At 34.4% G+C, this 13,097-nt stretch overlaps 1 protein-coding gene across 9 annotated transcripts; it reads right to left on the bottom strand.

Annotated features, from left to right (window-relative positions):
• Window positions 1–3,200: 3,200 nt before the first annotated feature.
• LOC18425079 (patatin-like protein 2) lies at window positions 3,201–11,924 on the bottom strand. 9 transcript variants are annotated; one of them, XR_016053545.1, is made up of 7 exons: window positions 11,679–11,924; window positions 10,674–10,855; window positions 10,401–10,587; window positions 8,470–8,631; window positions 6,821–6,960; window positions 4,173–4,348; window positions 3,201–3,544 (listed from the first exon to the last, which is right to left on the bottom strand). XR_016053545.1 is itself a non-coding variant. In XM_020661887.2 (7 exons), exons 1-7 carry the CDS (start codon window positions 11,811–11,813, stop codon window positions 3,478–3,480), a joined length of 990 nt encoding a protein of 329 aa, XP_020517546.1. In that variant the 5' UTR covers window positions 11,814–11,924; the 3' UTR covers window positions 3,201–3,477. The 9 variants fall into 9 exon arrangements, 8 of the variants coding, with proteins under 8 accessions (XP_020517546.1, XP_020517549.1, XP_020517550.1 ...); XM_020661887.2 differs by having other exon boundaries at window positions 6,821–6,901; XM_020661890.2 differs by having other exon boundaries at window positions 4,273–4,348; window positions 6,821–6,901.
• Window positions 11,925–13,097: the final 1,173 nt, after the last annotated feature.

Raw genomic sequence — 13,097 nt, 5'->3', positions numbered from 1 at the left:
TATAATGCACCACCATAAGATGTCGTTGGTAAAGAGCCCCATACATCCGAGTGAATGTAATCAAGTATGCACTTGCTTATATGCTTCTCGGTCTTGAAAGAGTGTCTATATTGTTTTGCATAAACACAATGCTCACAAAATTCGGATCCATCAATTTTTAGTGTAGGAATAAAATTCATCTTCATACTCTTATCACTTGTATGCCCCAATCTTCTATGCCATAGGCGAATGAAACTTCTTCAGCTTCGACCATGGAATTAACTTCATCATTTATTGTTGTACTTCCCAATAACTTGTACAAGCTCCCAACTAGGATTCATTTCATCACAATTAAAGCCCTTTTTTAAACTTTGATTACTCCACCTTGACCGGTGAACTTATAACCTTCCGAATCTAGAGAAGAGAGGAAAATCAAGCTCTTTTTAGTTTCGACATATGCATAACATCCTTAATTGCCCGAATAGTCCCATCAAACTTCCTTAGGTGAACTGAACCCATTCCAACCACCTTGCTAGTGGAATTATTACCCATGGATATCGATCCTCCTTCACATGACTCATAAGAGTACAACCATGATCTATGGGGGCATTTGGGATGGCTAGCTCCACTATCAAGTATCCAATTTTGATAGAATATTGAATTAAATACCACCATCAATCTTCATCTTCAATAAAATCGGATGTAGACTCTTCAGCTTGATTTGTTTTATTCTTGGATTCACTTGACTTTTCACATCGTGCATTAGGAACTTTGGAAGAATTCACTTCATTTCTTTTAAAACAATTCTTTCTTATATGACCGGGCCTCCCACAGTATCAACACACATTCTTGTTATTAGGCCCTATATATTTTGATCGAAATTTTGAATTACTTCTTAAATGATTCCTTGATGAATCACCTTGTTCATTCGATCGACCTCTTGCCACAAGAGCTTTCGTCTTCGATTCTACCGAACTTCCCAAAGATGCTTTCTTTCGAAGTTCATCGGCAAGTAAGCATTACACATCGAGCCCAAATCAATAGAATCATCTTTACTACAACTCAATGTAGTAACAAGGTCATAATTGGTTTCTGGCAATGAAGAAAGCATGGTGACAGCTTTATCTTCACCATCCATTCTCACATCAATACTCTCAAGTTGACAAATGAGGTTATTAAACTAATTCAAGTGCTGCAACACATTAACACATTCTTTCATTCTCAAGGAATAAAATTTTCTTTTTAAGAAAAATAGGTTTGTGAGAGATTTTGTTTGATACAAACTTTCCAATTTTTCCCACAAATCTTTTGCCATCCTTTCACCAACAATATTAATAAAACTTCATTCGCTAAACACAAGCGAATAGTGGCTCGTGCCTTCATATCGAGTTCATCCTAATCATCATTGATCATATTTACCAGTTTCTTTTCTTTTCTAAGTAATGCTTCGTGTTGCCCTTGATGTACAAATAAATCTAGCATTTTTAATTTCCAATTTTAAAATTATCTTTCCCATTAAACTTATCTACCTCAAACTTGTGAGATGTCATTTTTTCAAAAGTACTACACTAACTCCTTGAGCTTTGATACCACTTGTTGTAAATCAGGATAACCCAATGACCTCTTTTGACCAAATCAAGATATCTCAAATCCCATTAGATGTAGTGAGCACTACACCCCTATGATTTCAATACTAAAATAGCATACCCAAGATGCAATAACAAGTGCAATATAATTGGGAAAAATATATAAACAAAAAATCAATCAATATGGAAAATCTTCAAACTACAACACAAATAAAAATAGAGAGGGACATGCACATATACGTAGTTCACCCAAAATGGGCTACGTCCACAGGCAAGATGGCAAATATGTATCACTATCAAGAGAAAAACATACAAGATTGGGGTTATATAGAGTTACCTTATATAATATCAAGGAATGCTAAAAAACAAAGAACTTCCTACCACAAAACTACCTACAGTCGACTCCTTTCTTTGATTTACCGTAACCACGAAGAAATGCTGACAAGAGTGGCCCAGCGCTAGGGTTCTATCGCTGAAACCCCAAATTTTCCCTGAAAAACTCTCTCTCTATTTTCACCCTTTTCTTACACACTCGCGTGTTTTTCTCTAACTCATCCGCGCGTTCCACTTTTCTATATGACCATTTTTTAAGGGCCTCCATTCAAAATGAAAAAAATGGCCAAAAGAAGAAGGAGAATACCACATGGGATGGTGATTTGGCATCATGCCCCAACATATTCACACTGAGAAGAAATTTGCTGATATGTTGATAAAGGTTGTCATAACTAAAAAGAATATGATGTGTAGAAGACTTTTAGGGTTGGAGGAGACATAACCTCGGGTGGATGGAGAGTGGTGCATTGGTGATTATTTTAAAGACTTTGTGATTTGTCTTCAAGTGTGAGATTGTTACATGTATGAAAACAAATCATATATGTGGGAGTTTTATTTAACTTTCTCTCTTTTATTTTGGGCCATTGGATTGCATCTAATCCAATAGTTGTGGTGTTGTAGGAACTTTACTCTTTTAAAGGGATTAAAACCCTTTTGTTTAGAGAGAGAAAGAAAAAGAAAAAGATAGAGAGACTGGGCTGTAATTGGGTTTTCTCTTAGGAGCGTGGTATGCGTTATTTTTTAAAGAGAAAGTGAGCAAAAGGCTTAAACTCCATTGTGGGTTTGCTGTGTGCCTTGTTTTAGTGAGAGAGTGTTAACGATAACCCATTTTTTAGTGTTCTTGGTGCCTTGTTTTTTGGCGCTGTTTAGAGTAAGAAATAGCTACTGGAAATTGATATTTTGAGCTTGATTTCACTTTGTATTATTCCCAAATCAGTAAGTAAAGTCTTGCACATTTCTCCCGTGGATGTAGATCACGATGTGTGACCTAATCACATTAAATCTTTATGCTCTGTGGTTGAATGTTGCTGGATTTTTCATTCCATATTCTTGCTTAGATATTATGTAGTTTCCATTGCACAATAGCTGTAAATGTTATAAACCCTACTGATTTTTCAGCAATCAATCCCAACATATGTCTCTCTAGAATATTCACTCAAAGGCTACAAGAATTCACTCTTCTCTCACTCTCAAATTTTGCACATGGATTAACTTTTTGTATCTAGAAATAACTTCTTATAAGAAATTGCTTTTTATTTAAAAAGCACCTACATAGATTAACTTTTTGTATCTAAATATAAATTTTTATAAGAAATTGCTTTTTATTTAAAAAGCACCTAAATATTTTGTAAATCCATCATTCTAACCTCATTCTGTCTTATATGAAGTCAGTGCCATACATAGGATCGACTAACATGCCCCTAACTAGGATATTTATTTTGTTGAGTCTACATGTTTTATGATCACATCTCACTCAAACACGTACTAGAAGATTTCAATGGATTTCAAGGCCAAGAAAAGTACAAACAAACTAATGAATTCCTTCTCCATTATTCTAGCACTATCTTGGTAAACTTATTTAAACTGGTGTGAGACGTGTTCTCTGCCACCGAAGTCTCCTCTCTTTTGATAGCAACCTTGCAAACCTGCAAGAGAATACCATAACATGATGAGAGTTGAGTTTTCTTAGAAATCATGGTTACAAGCATAATTCGTATTTGTTATAATTATCCATTTTGCTAATAGCAAGGCTAGGCTCTTGATACAACAGATGATAGAAATACTTGACCTAGCTCTAAATACAATGTAATTCTTCGAGTTTGGCACCCCATTTCTTTATATTTTACTTTATTTTCCAGAAAATAATTTGTCAAAAACTTGCAAATAAACAAATAAATAGAAGAGTAGAAAGGAAGGAAACGATTAAAAAAGGAGGCACTTTGTGAAATTGTTTTCCGGAAAACATTTTCATATGAAAACATTGTCTCATGTGATTAAGTAAGCGAATATTTTTACATCAATTAGTTATTGATGTAAAAAGATGCAGCAAGACCAATTGATATGAAAATATCTCCACACTTAACCACATGAGAGAATTTTTTCTTGTAAAAATGTTTCTAGAAAGTAATTTCACTCCAATCAAACGTGCCATTAATAAAACATCTAATAGCATAGAATCAAAAAACAATGATACATAAATGTTGTTAATGGATGATGGCATGAATGTCAAGATTCATTTGGTGATGTCAAATGTAGATGGGAATATTATTCCACCTAATTAAGGCTTGCTCATTGGTGCCTTCATTTTCCACTGGCTCAAATAGACCAGTCTCCAAATTCACTCTGGAAACGGATTTCTTGAGAAGATCTTTACCAATTTGTACAAGTTTTTCTAGGTTCTCCTTGGTTGCTATGTCAACGGAGGATGTAGTGCCTGTCAAATTATCATCCTAATAACAAGATTAACGATAACAGACGTCAGGACTTTCAATATCACATGAAGTACTATTTTTTATTTGGGCTAGCAAAAGAAAATAGAAATACCTATCCAACTCTTAAATAAACTACAGAGATGATTAAGGCCCTAAACACATTCAGTTGTGTGTGAAAAATTCCAGAATATGACTGTCTAAAACCAATTTTTGTTCCCACTTTTTTGAAAAATTGTCACGTGAAAGTTAAAATGTCATATACCCCCCTTCTAGAAAATTATAATTCTAAATAACCCCCTGGTACTATAAAAAGCTCAGGAAACCCCTAAAGTTAAGCAAAAAAAAATGATGTTTAACCTCCTCCTTACCTTCTTCATTGTCTAAATTATAGAATCTACCCTTCTTTACTTTTTCTTAATCACTATATTATCTAAATCCTAGAAAAGCTCTCTTCTTCCCTCTCTCTCTAGCAACCTTTCGTGAATATTTATCTCTCTCTCTCATTTTATGAACCGCAAAAGTAATTTAAAAGAGGAATTGCAAACTCTAGATAGATGATGAGGTTATTAGAAAAAAGAATAGTAGTAAATAGAGTAATTTGAACAATAAAAAATAAAATGAACAAGGGGGTTAAATAACCTTTTTCTTTTAAGTTTTTTATAAGCCCTGGGGATTATTTGGGATAGCAATTTTTAGAGAGAGTATACGTCGTTCTCCCAAGAGAAAATTAATTCTTAGGGGAGCAGCAAAAAAAAACAAATTGTAATTTGATATTGTTAATTCCCAAGTGTTGTAGGGAATTGAATGCAATGGGTAAACTGAAAGTAAAATTTTTTTGTCCAAAAGCCAAACAATCTACATCTATGAGTGCTTGCTCATGTGGTATTCACATATAAACAGGGCATGGGCTCTTGTAAAAGACTATGATGATGAAGATGATGATGGTGGTTTATTGTAGAGTCCCCATGAATAAAGCCTAGACAATTGTAGAGAGCAGTTAATATGGAGAATTCTAGAGATATGCAGAAATATGTTGTTGTATTTTAGAGAGAGAAAGAGGAAGACAAATATATAAGTTTGTGAAGAGTGAGAGTTTGTGTGTAAAAAAAAAACAAAAAGTGTAGAGATATCAAAGTATGGAAAAGTTTATATAAGGTTGTAACTTTATGCTATTGAAGTAACGTGTAATTCAAAATTCTTGCAGAAGGGAGTTTTCTAATATTGGAGAACTCTCTAGTTGATCATTTCGACTTTGCGATGAAAAAAGAATTTCAAATTCAAAAAATAGTACATCTTGTAACAAATTTTATGGACGGTTTATTTTAAAGATTTTCAAGTGTTTAGTAATCTATTCGATTTATACCAATTTTGAAATTTTAAATTTTATAAGAATAGATGAAAATAGATTTTGAAACCATCACAAAGTTTCCGATAAATAATGATATCTCTAAGCAAATTTTCGAGATGTACCTTACTTCTACAACCTTATACGAACCTCACCCATCAAGCAGTAGTACACAGTTGGACTTATGTATCATCAAAATACACTGCAACTTAGTTCACAATATAATTTCAATTCAGTCCCTGTAGTACTCCTTTTATCATGCTTTCTCCATTATAATTCGATCAAGATTCACGGTTCTATTTTACTTTTTCAAGATAAAAGAGAGATCTCAGCTAGGTGATGAAATTTAAATAAAAGTGGAGTTTATTTTGGTAGAGGGTAAAATTTGAATGTTTCCATGTTTATAGTTCTGACATAAACTCGGTGATATTTTAGTATTCAGAAATGTGAATATGTGGTAGATTATTTGTTCAAGTAAGCACCTCATATGATAACGAAAACCATAAAAAATGCCATATGATATTCTACTCCATTGGGAATCTACTACTCAATTTACTCTCTCTGGTAAAACCCCACCTAGGATTAATTTTAGTCTCCTAAATATTGGAGATATAACCTCTTAAACCTATAGATTAACTGCAATAAAACTATTTTCTATTTGCACCTCTAAACACTTGAAAAAAATTATGTTCCAAGACCGAATAGAAGAGGGTGACATCTAAGTGTTGGAAAACTCAAATTTCATTTTTTTTTTTTTTGAGAATAATCATCCTGTGATTCTTAGGTGGTTCCCAAAATTTTAGATTGAAAGAATCCTCCCAAGTAGGTCATATGACCAAGGGAGTAGAACTGAACTATGCTTCCGAGGAAGCACAGTATACGCGCTCTAGAAAAACCCAAATACATACATTATGTAGTTTTCTTTCATCTTTCTTTACTTCATGATGTGGTGTAATTGCCATATTGTAGGGTTGTAAAATAGTATGATGCAATTTTTTCTATCTTGGATTATTGAAAACCAGGTAGGGAGTTTTCTGGTCCACTAATTTACCCAAAAAAAAAAAAAAAAATTACAACTGCAAATAAGAATATATGCATATACACGAATGCACATCTTCATGAGAGGGAGACTAATGTGTACTTACCTGAATTCGAAGATAACTACGTTCAGAATAAAGGGCTTGAAAGACAACACTCATTTGGATGTCCACCATGTCTGCACTGGCCTGTTGAAAGGTATCAACTAATGGCCTGTTGTATAACCAACCTAAAACCCGCCACTTTGCTGCATCATGAGCACTATACTTTTCACAAGATATGTGTGAACCAGTGCCAAGAGAGATCACAAGGAATCTTTTTCTGTTAAATTCCCTTCTTAAAATTGAGGTAAACTTTCCTGACATGTTTTGTGCAAAAACACTTTGTAAAAAAAGAAAAAAATACTAAAAAGAAAAGACAAACTCATTATTTCCTAAAAAGAAGCCAATTGTTATGGGAACAAAATGGTTCTACAATTAAACCAGCGATCTCATCTTAGTTTCAATGTTTCCTCATGAGGCATTTTATGTATGGAAAAAGTTTATATCAGGTGTCTTGTACTATAGAAGTAAGGTGCACCTCAAAAATTTATAAAAAATAATTATTTTAATGTTAGAAAACCCTCCAATTAATCATTTTAACCTTGAGATATATGGATATGACGCAAAATGGGATTCAAGTGATAAAAATAGTGCATCTTTTAATATATTTTATGGACTGTCTATTTTCAGATTTTCAGGTGATCATAGTTCTGCTCATTCTACCATACTTTTGGAGTTTTAAATTTCATAATTAGATGTGAAAATGAAGTATTTGGGCATCATAGGAATTTCTAATACCAAAATTATGTATTTCAACAAGGTTTGAAAGTACACCTTACTTTGGTTGTTAAAGGGTGATACTTTTATGACAAGGGTGGCAATGGGCCTACTAGTATTGGCTTGGCCTAGCCAGAGCAGCCCAGCCCTAAACAACTATGGCCTAGACCAAAAAATGTGGCCAGAGGGCCAGGCAACTACGGTCGAGGGTAGGTCCGGGTCGGCAGCTAGTGAAAGTTGGCTTGCTTCGGCCTAGCCCTCTCCTTTTTCTTTTTCTTTTTTCATTAGGCCCTGCTTAGGCCGGGCCCTCTTAGGCCGGCTAGGGCCAACGTTGGCCCAGCCCAGGCTTGGTCCATTGCCACCCTACTTTACGTATACATGAAAAGGGAAATTATTGTTAGAAGAAGTTTATATAAGGTGTTGACCATGTACTATAGAAGTAACATGTATCGCAAAAATCCGATGAAAAAAATAGTTTCAATGCTAGAAAAACTTCTAATTGATCATCTGGGATGTATGGCTATGAAAAACAAAAAGGATTTTAACTTATAAAATTTTTTTGTCTCGTGACATATTACCCAGATCGTCCATTTTCAAGATATTCATGTGTCTGTAAATCTAATTAATCTGCACCATTTTTTTAGCTTAAAATTTCATAAGCACGGAGGATAATAGGGAGGATAATAGGTTTTCAGACCATCACAGGGCTTTTTAACACATGTGCTGAATGTGCCTATTGATTGTTTATGATTGACACTTGATACACACACCCTTTTTCTCTACAAAGCCTACTAATAACAACTAGAAATCCAATGAAGTAAGAAATTTGATTCAAATTCATTTGAAAATTCGTCCACACCTATTGAGCAGGAGGAAAAAAATGAAAAAAGGAAAACAGAAAAAAATTCATTAGATCTTCAATAATCGAAGGCCTTAACTGGATTATTGGCAGCTACCCCACCATCAACTAAGTGGTAGCTCTTCAGCTTCCCATTTGACCCTTTTGTCTCGAAATAGTGGGCAGGAAGGTAAGTTGGAGCGGCAGATGTGCCAATGCAAATATCTGAGAGCACGGCATTTTTGGATTTGTGAGATTTTACCTGCAGGAAGACACACATGCTTCTAAGATTTAACAAGTTTTACCTGATACAGTGGGCTTAATAATCTTCACCATACATAAGCATCATAATCATTTTCGGTAATTATACAATGACCTGACTGACTTCGAGAATAGTATTAGCCATAGGGCCCATTAGCGCCACATAATTGAGCTGGGGGGTGATGTTTTAAGAGTTGTTCGGACTGAACATATGTAGTTATAACTTGGAACACTCTCATTTTATCAACATCCAACACATCGATCCAGTACATTGACTTGATGTACATCTCATAGTATACCGACTAATTATTTTCTAGATTTGAAAAAAGAAAAACCAATTGAGTGGAACAAAAACAGGTAGTTTTTGTGAGTTTCTAGTTTTTAAAAAAAAAAACCCAAAAACTTCAAAGATTGCCAATTCCAACAGTAATATCCATCTACTCTCTCTTTCAAAACTTATACTATGGATATCTTTTAGACCATAAGTTTTTGACGATGTTAACTCCAGAACCTCGAAACCAACCTCAAATACTTACCAAAAAAAAAAAAAAAAACCGGCCTCAAATAAAAAAAAATTTAAGAAAATAAAATAAAACAAAAAAAAACTCCTCACTCTCTCATGTGCCTAAAGAAAATGGCACCTCAAGATTACAATGGAACATTCCAATTTTTAGTGGAAATGATCTAAATATTCAATAACTCAAAATCCAAAATTTTTTTTTCTTTGAAGATCACAATGAATCCCAAAATTTCAACAAAAAAATAAAAACAATCTCCAAGAAAGTGATTTGCCCAAGGGGGTAGATACATAATATGCTCTCGACGGAACATAGTGTATGCACTCGGAAGTGTGTGATGCATTAGTCTACCACACGTTTATTTCCATCACGTAATGGGACCCTAAACGTTGGTAACCATTGACTTTGTTGTTTTCAAAATATTTCCGAGGAATACCAAATTACCATGCATATAATTTAGAAAAAATTGTAAAAAAAAAAAAGACAAAAAAAAAACTAAGATCACACTTTCTATGCAACTTACCTACAACTTAATTTTTTTCTCTCATTTTTTTTCTCCAAAACAGACCTTCTATACAAATACCTCCTAATAGAAAAAGTTCATTTTTTTAGATAGAAATGCCCTTTCTCTACACAAAAATCATTTTGGATAGATTTGAAATTGACTTTTGGACTCGAGTAGCACATTGCCGAAGCGGACGCCCTTTTCAATTGCCAGACCACACTTTACGCAGTGCCAGAGCCCTACTGTCAGACCGTACTTTACACAGTACGAAAGCCTTACTGTCATACCGAACTTTACAAAGTGCCGGAGCGCTACTGCCAGACCACATTTACACGGTGCCGGAACACCCTATTTTGGTGGGATAGAGGAGAAAGAGGCGTGAGTAAGGTAAAAGTAAGAGAAAGTAGTATAGACACTTTTTTTTTTTTTATTTTGGTTGGGGGCTTTTGCATAGAAAGTATCTTTTAGAGAAAAAAATGAGAGAAAAAGTTAGGTTGGGGGTAAGTTATATAGTTTTGGCAGTTGTTTTAAATTGTCCCAATAATTTATGGGAAACAAATGAAAAGGTTAGTCAAGGCCTAAAGTATTCGTGGTAAAGCACTTACCATAAGAGAGAGAAAAATGAAATGAAAGGATAAAAGAAAACTACTAGAAACTCACCAAATTTGGTGCACATCAATAGATTAGGAAGCCCGTATATGTGTGTGGTACGAAATAAAAGGCAGAAATGCAAAGGTAATAAATTACCTGGTAGGTGGAAAATATGATGGGCTGCAAACGTCTAATGTCAAAAGTTGGAATCACTGCATTGGTTAAAGTTTCGGCTATGCTCTTGTCCCCCAACTTCCTTTTGACAACATCATGGAGGTATTTTCCATTGTATTTGGGCCCAACCACTGCGTTTAGGAACTTCAGGCAAGAGGCAAAAGGTCCTCTGTATGGCAGTACAGAGAAACAAAAGATTTGTTTACATGATTGTTGGTATTAGTTATGGTTTGTAGTAACGAGAATATGCATTACCTCCTCTGAGGAAAGATTTTGGTACAGTGTTCAAGATAAAAGGAGGTTATATCTTTCGCAGCGAAAAGAGGGCGGTTGTCATCGCCCGGAGCAGTGAGCATGGCTGTTACAAGGCCTTTGGTGCTCGTTTCTGCAATTACATCAAAGTAATCGGCTATTCTCATCTCTTCACCATCAAGTTTCTGTTTAAATGAAACGCTTCCCTTAAGGAACACATTTTACAAATTGATTTTGCTTCTCTTTTGTTTTTGCAGCTCCGAGCTGACCTAGGTTTGATACTTTTTTGGTTTGGCCAAATATATGGAATTATTGAACGAAAAGTGAAAAATGATGGTATTTTTTAAAGTAAAATATAACAATTCAAGCTATGAATTTAGTTAGGAAATGACAAAACTAACATAATCGTTTTCTCCCTCTCTCATCCTTTATGCCAAAAAATTGAGGCCAGTGATGGAAATATCGAACCGTCCTCCCAAACCGGCCAAGGGCCGGGTCCAAGAAACCAGTAAACTAGCCGGTTCAAAGGGCCTAACCGGATAGGTGCCAGCTGGTAAAAAGGTATTAAAAAAATAGAAAAAGTACAAAAAAAATTTCAAAAATATATTGTAAAGCATGATTAAAAAAAACACATCCAAATGAAAAAAAAAATGAATTTTAAAAAATCGATTTGTGCCAAGGAGTATTTTCAAAAATTTCTAAAACAGATGGGAAACCATAAAAATAAATATTCATGGCCAAAACACTTTCCAATCTTTGTCAAAATGAAAAAAAAACATTCAAAAACATATTACAAACAAATCCGTTATTTTTTGTAATTTTATATTTTTTGAACATTTTTTAGAATACCCGGCAACCACCAAACCCAGTTAAAACCGGAACGGCTAAGGTCCGGTTCGGGTTTTAGCAGCTGTTTCCGAGTTGAACGGGCCGAGTTTGCCATCCCTGTTTGAGGCATACAAGTAAATATAGAAGAAAAGGGCATGGACTGAAATGGTTAGTTGGTACCTGAAGCTGAGACTCAAGGAAGGCGAGTATAGTTGCAGGAATAATCCCTCTTATCCCTCCACCATCTATGCTTAAAATTGTTATGGAGTCGCCATAAGTAGGGGGCTGGATTATGCTAAGCCATCTTTTAGCCATCTCTTCCCTACTCTTTTTTAGTGCAACTTCAACTCTAGGTAGCGGTGTATAAATGGAATCTCTATATGGGGAATTAGTCCATTAACAAAATTGGGCTTTGGGTTTGAAAAGTGAAATAAAATAAAACCAAACGAAGGGTAGAGATATGGGAAAGTCAGCACGTGAGCATTAAAGATCGAAAAAAAAAAATTGTTTAAGCTTAATTGAAAATATTATGGGACTTATACGCCAATAGGTCATTGGGGAGGTATGGTAAATGCATGAAAGGAAAAAAATAAATAGGATGATCAAGGCCTCAAGAAAGATCACAGTCATTAGTAATTTAGCAGTCGTAATCGACCTTGATGATCAATAACCTCCCATAAACTTTTTTAAGAGGGGAAAACGACTTAAAATGCTCATTGCTAGTGGTTTTCTCTCTAATCATGTGTAATCCAAGAAATTCAACTAGGGTCCGTGAAGATACTCCCCAGTAAAGGTGAAAAAAACATTTTAAAAAAAATCCCCGTCGTTTTCAATCTCTATCTCACTTTCCTTGTAATTGCCCTATTTTATTTGATGATTTCATGGTTTGTGTTGTATTTGAAATAATACGCAATCTCTTGGTCTTTTGCAGAGAAAGCTGTTATGTTGGAAGAATTTGTTGTCAAGAATTTGATGATAGGAGAATGGGGTTGACGTCTTAGTGGTAGCATCATTTGTGCCTCAGCTAATGGTAGCATAATTTGTGTCTCAGCTAATGTGTACGCTTCCATTCTCACCGGACGAATTAAAAAACCACTAACAATTTTTAAAAAATGATAGGGGTTCGTCATCCCCACTGAATTACCCAGAATAATAATAATAATTTGATGATACTATTAATATTCTTGATTGAATACTACATTTAGCGAGCCTATCTCAAAACTAAAATCCAGAGATTTTAAATCGAAGGGTAAGAAAAGTTCGTATCTTGACAAACATGAAGAATAGAAAGAAGTCTTCCACAAAATCTTTTTGGAAAATATAAAATACATATTTATATGAAAATTTTAAAAAAGAAAAAAGTAGAGGTACTTTTTAGTAATTAAAACTATAATAAGGGCCCTTTATCTTAAAGAAAAAGTTTATATAAGGTTGCAACCTTAAAATGTAAAACAATAGATGCACCTCAAAAATCTATCGAAAAAGGTTATTTTAATATTGAAAAACCTTGTGATTGATCATCTTGACATCGAGATGTATGATTATGAAAAATAAAAAGATTTTGAATCTCAAAAATGGTGCATCTTACAACATATTATC

This window comes from Amborella trichopoda, chromosome 4 (assembly GCF_054954075.1).
Source record: "Amborella trichopoda isolate Santa Cruz 75 chromosome 4, AtrichopodaSantaCruz75HAP2 v2.0, whole genome shotgun sequence".
Taxonomy (NCBI): Eukaryota; Viridiplantae; Streptophyta; class Magnoliopsida; order Amborellales; family Amborellaceae; genus Amborella; species Amborella trichopoda.
This window is presented reverse-complemented; position numbering and strand designations above follow the sequence as displayed.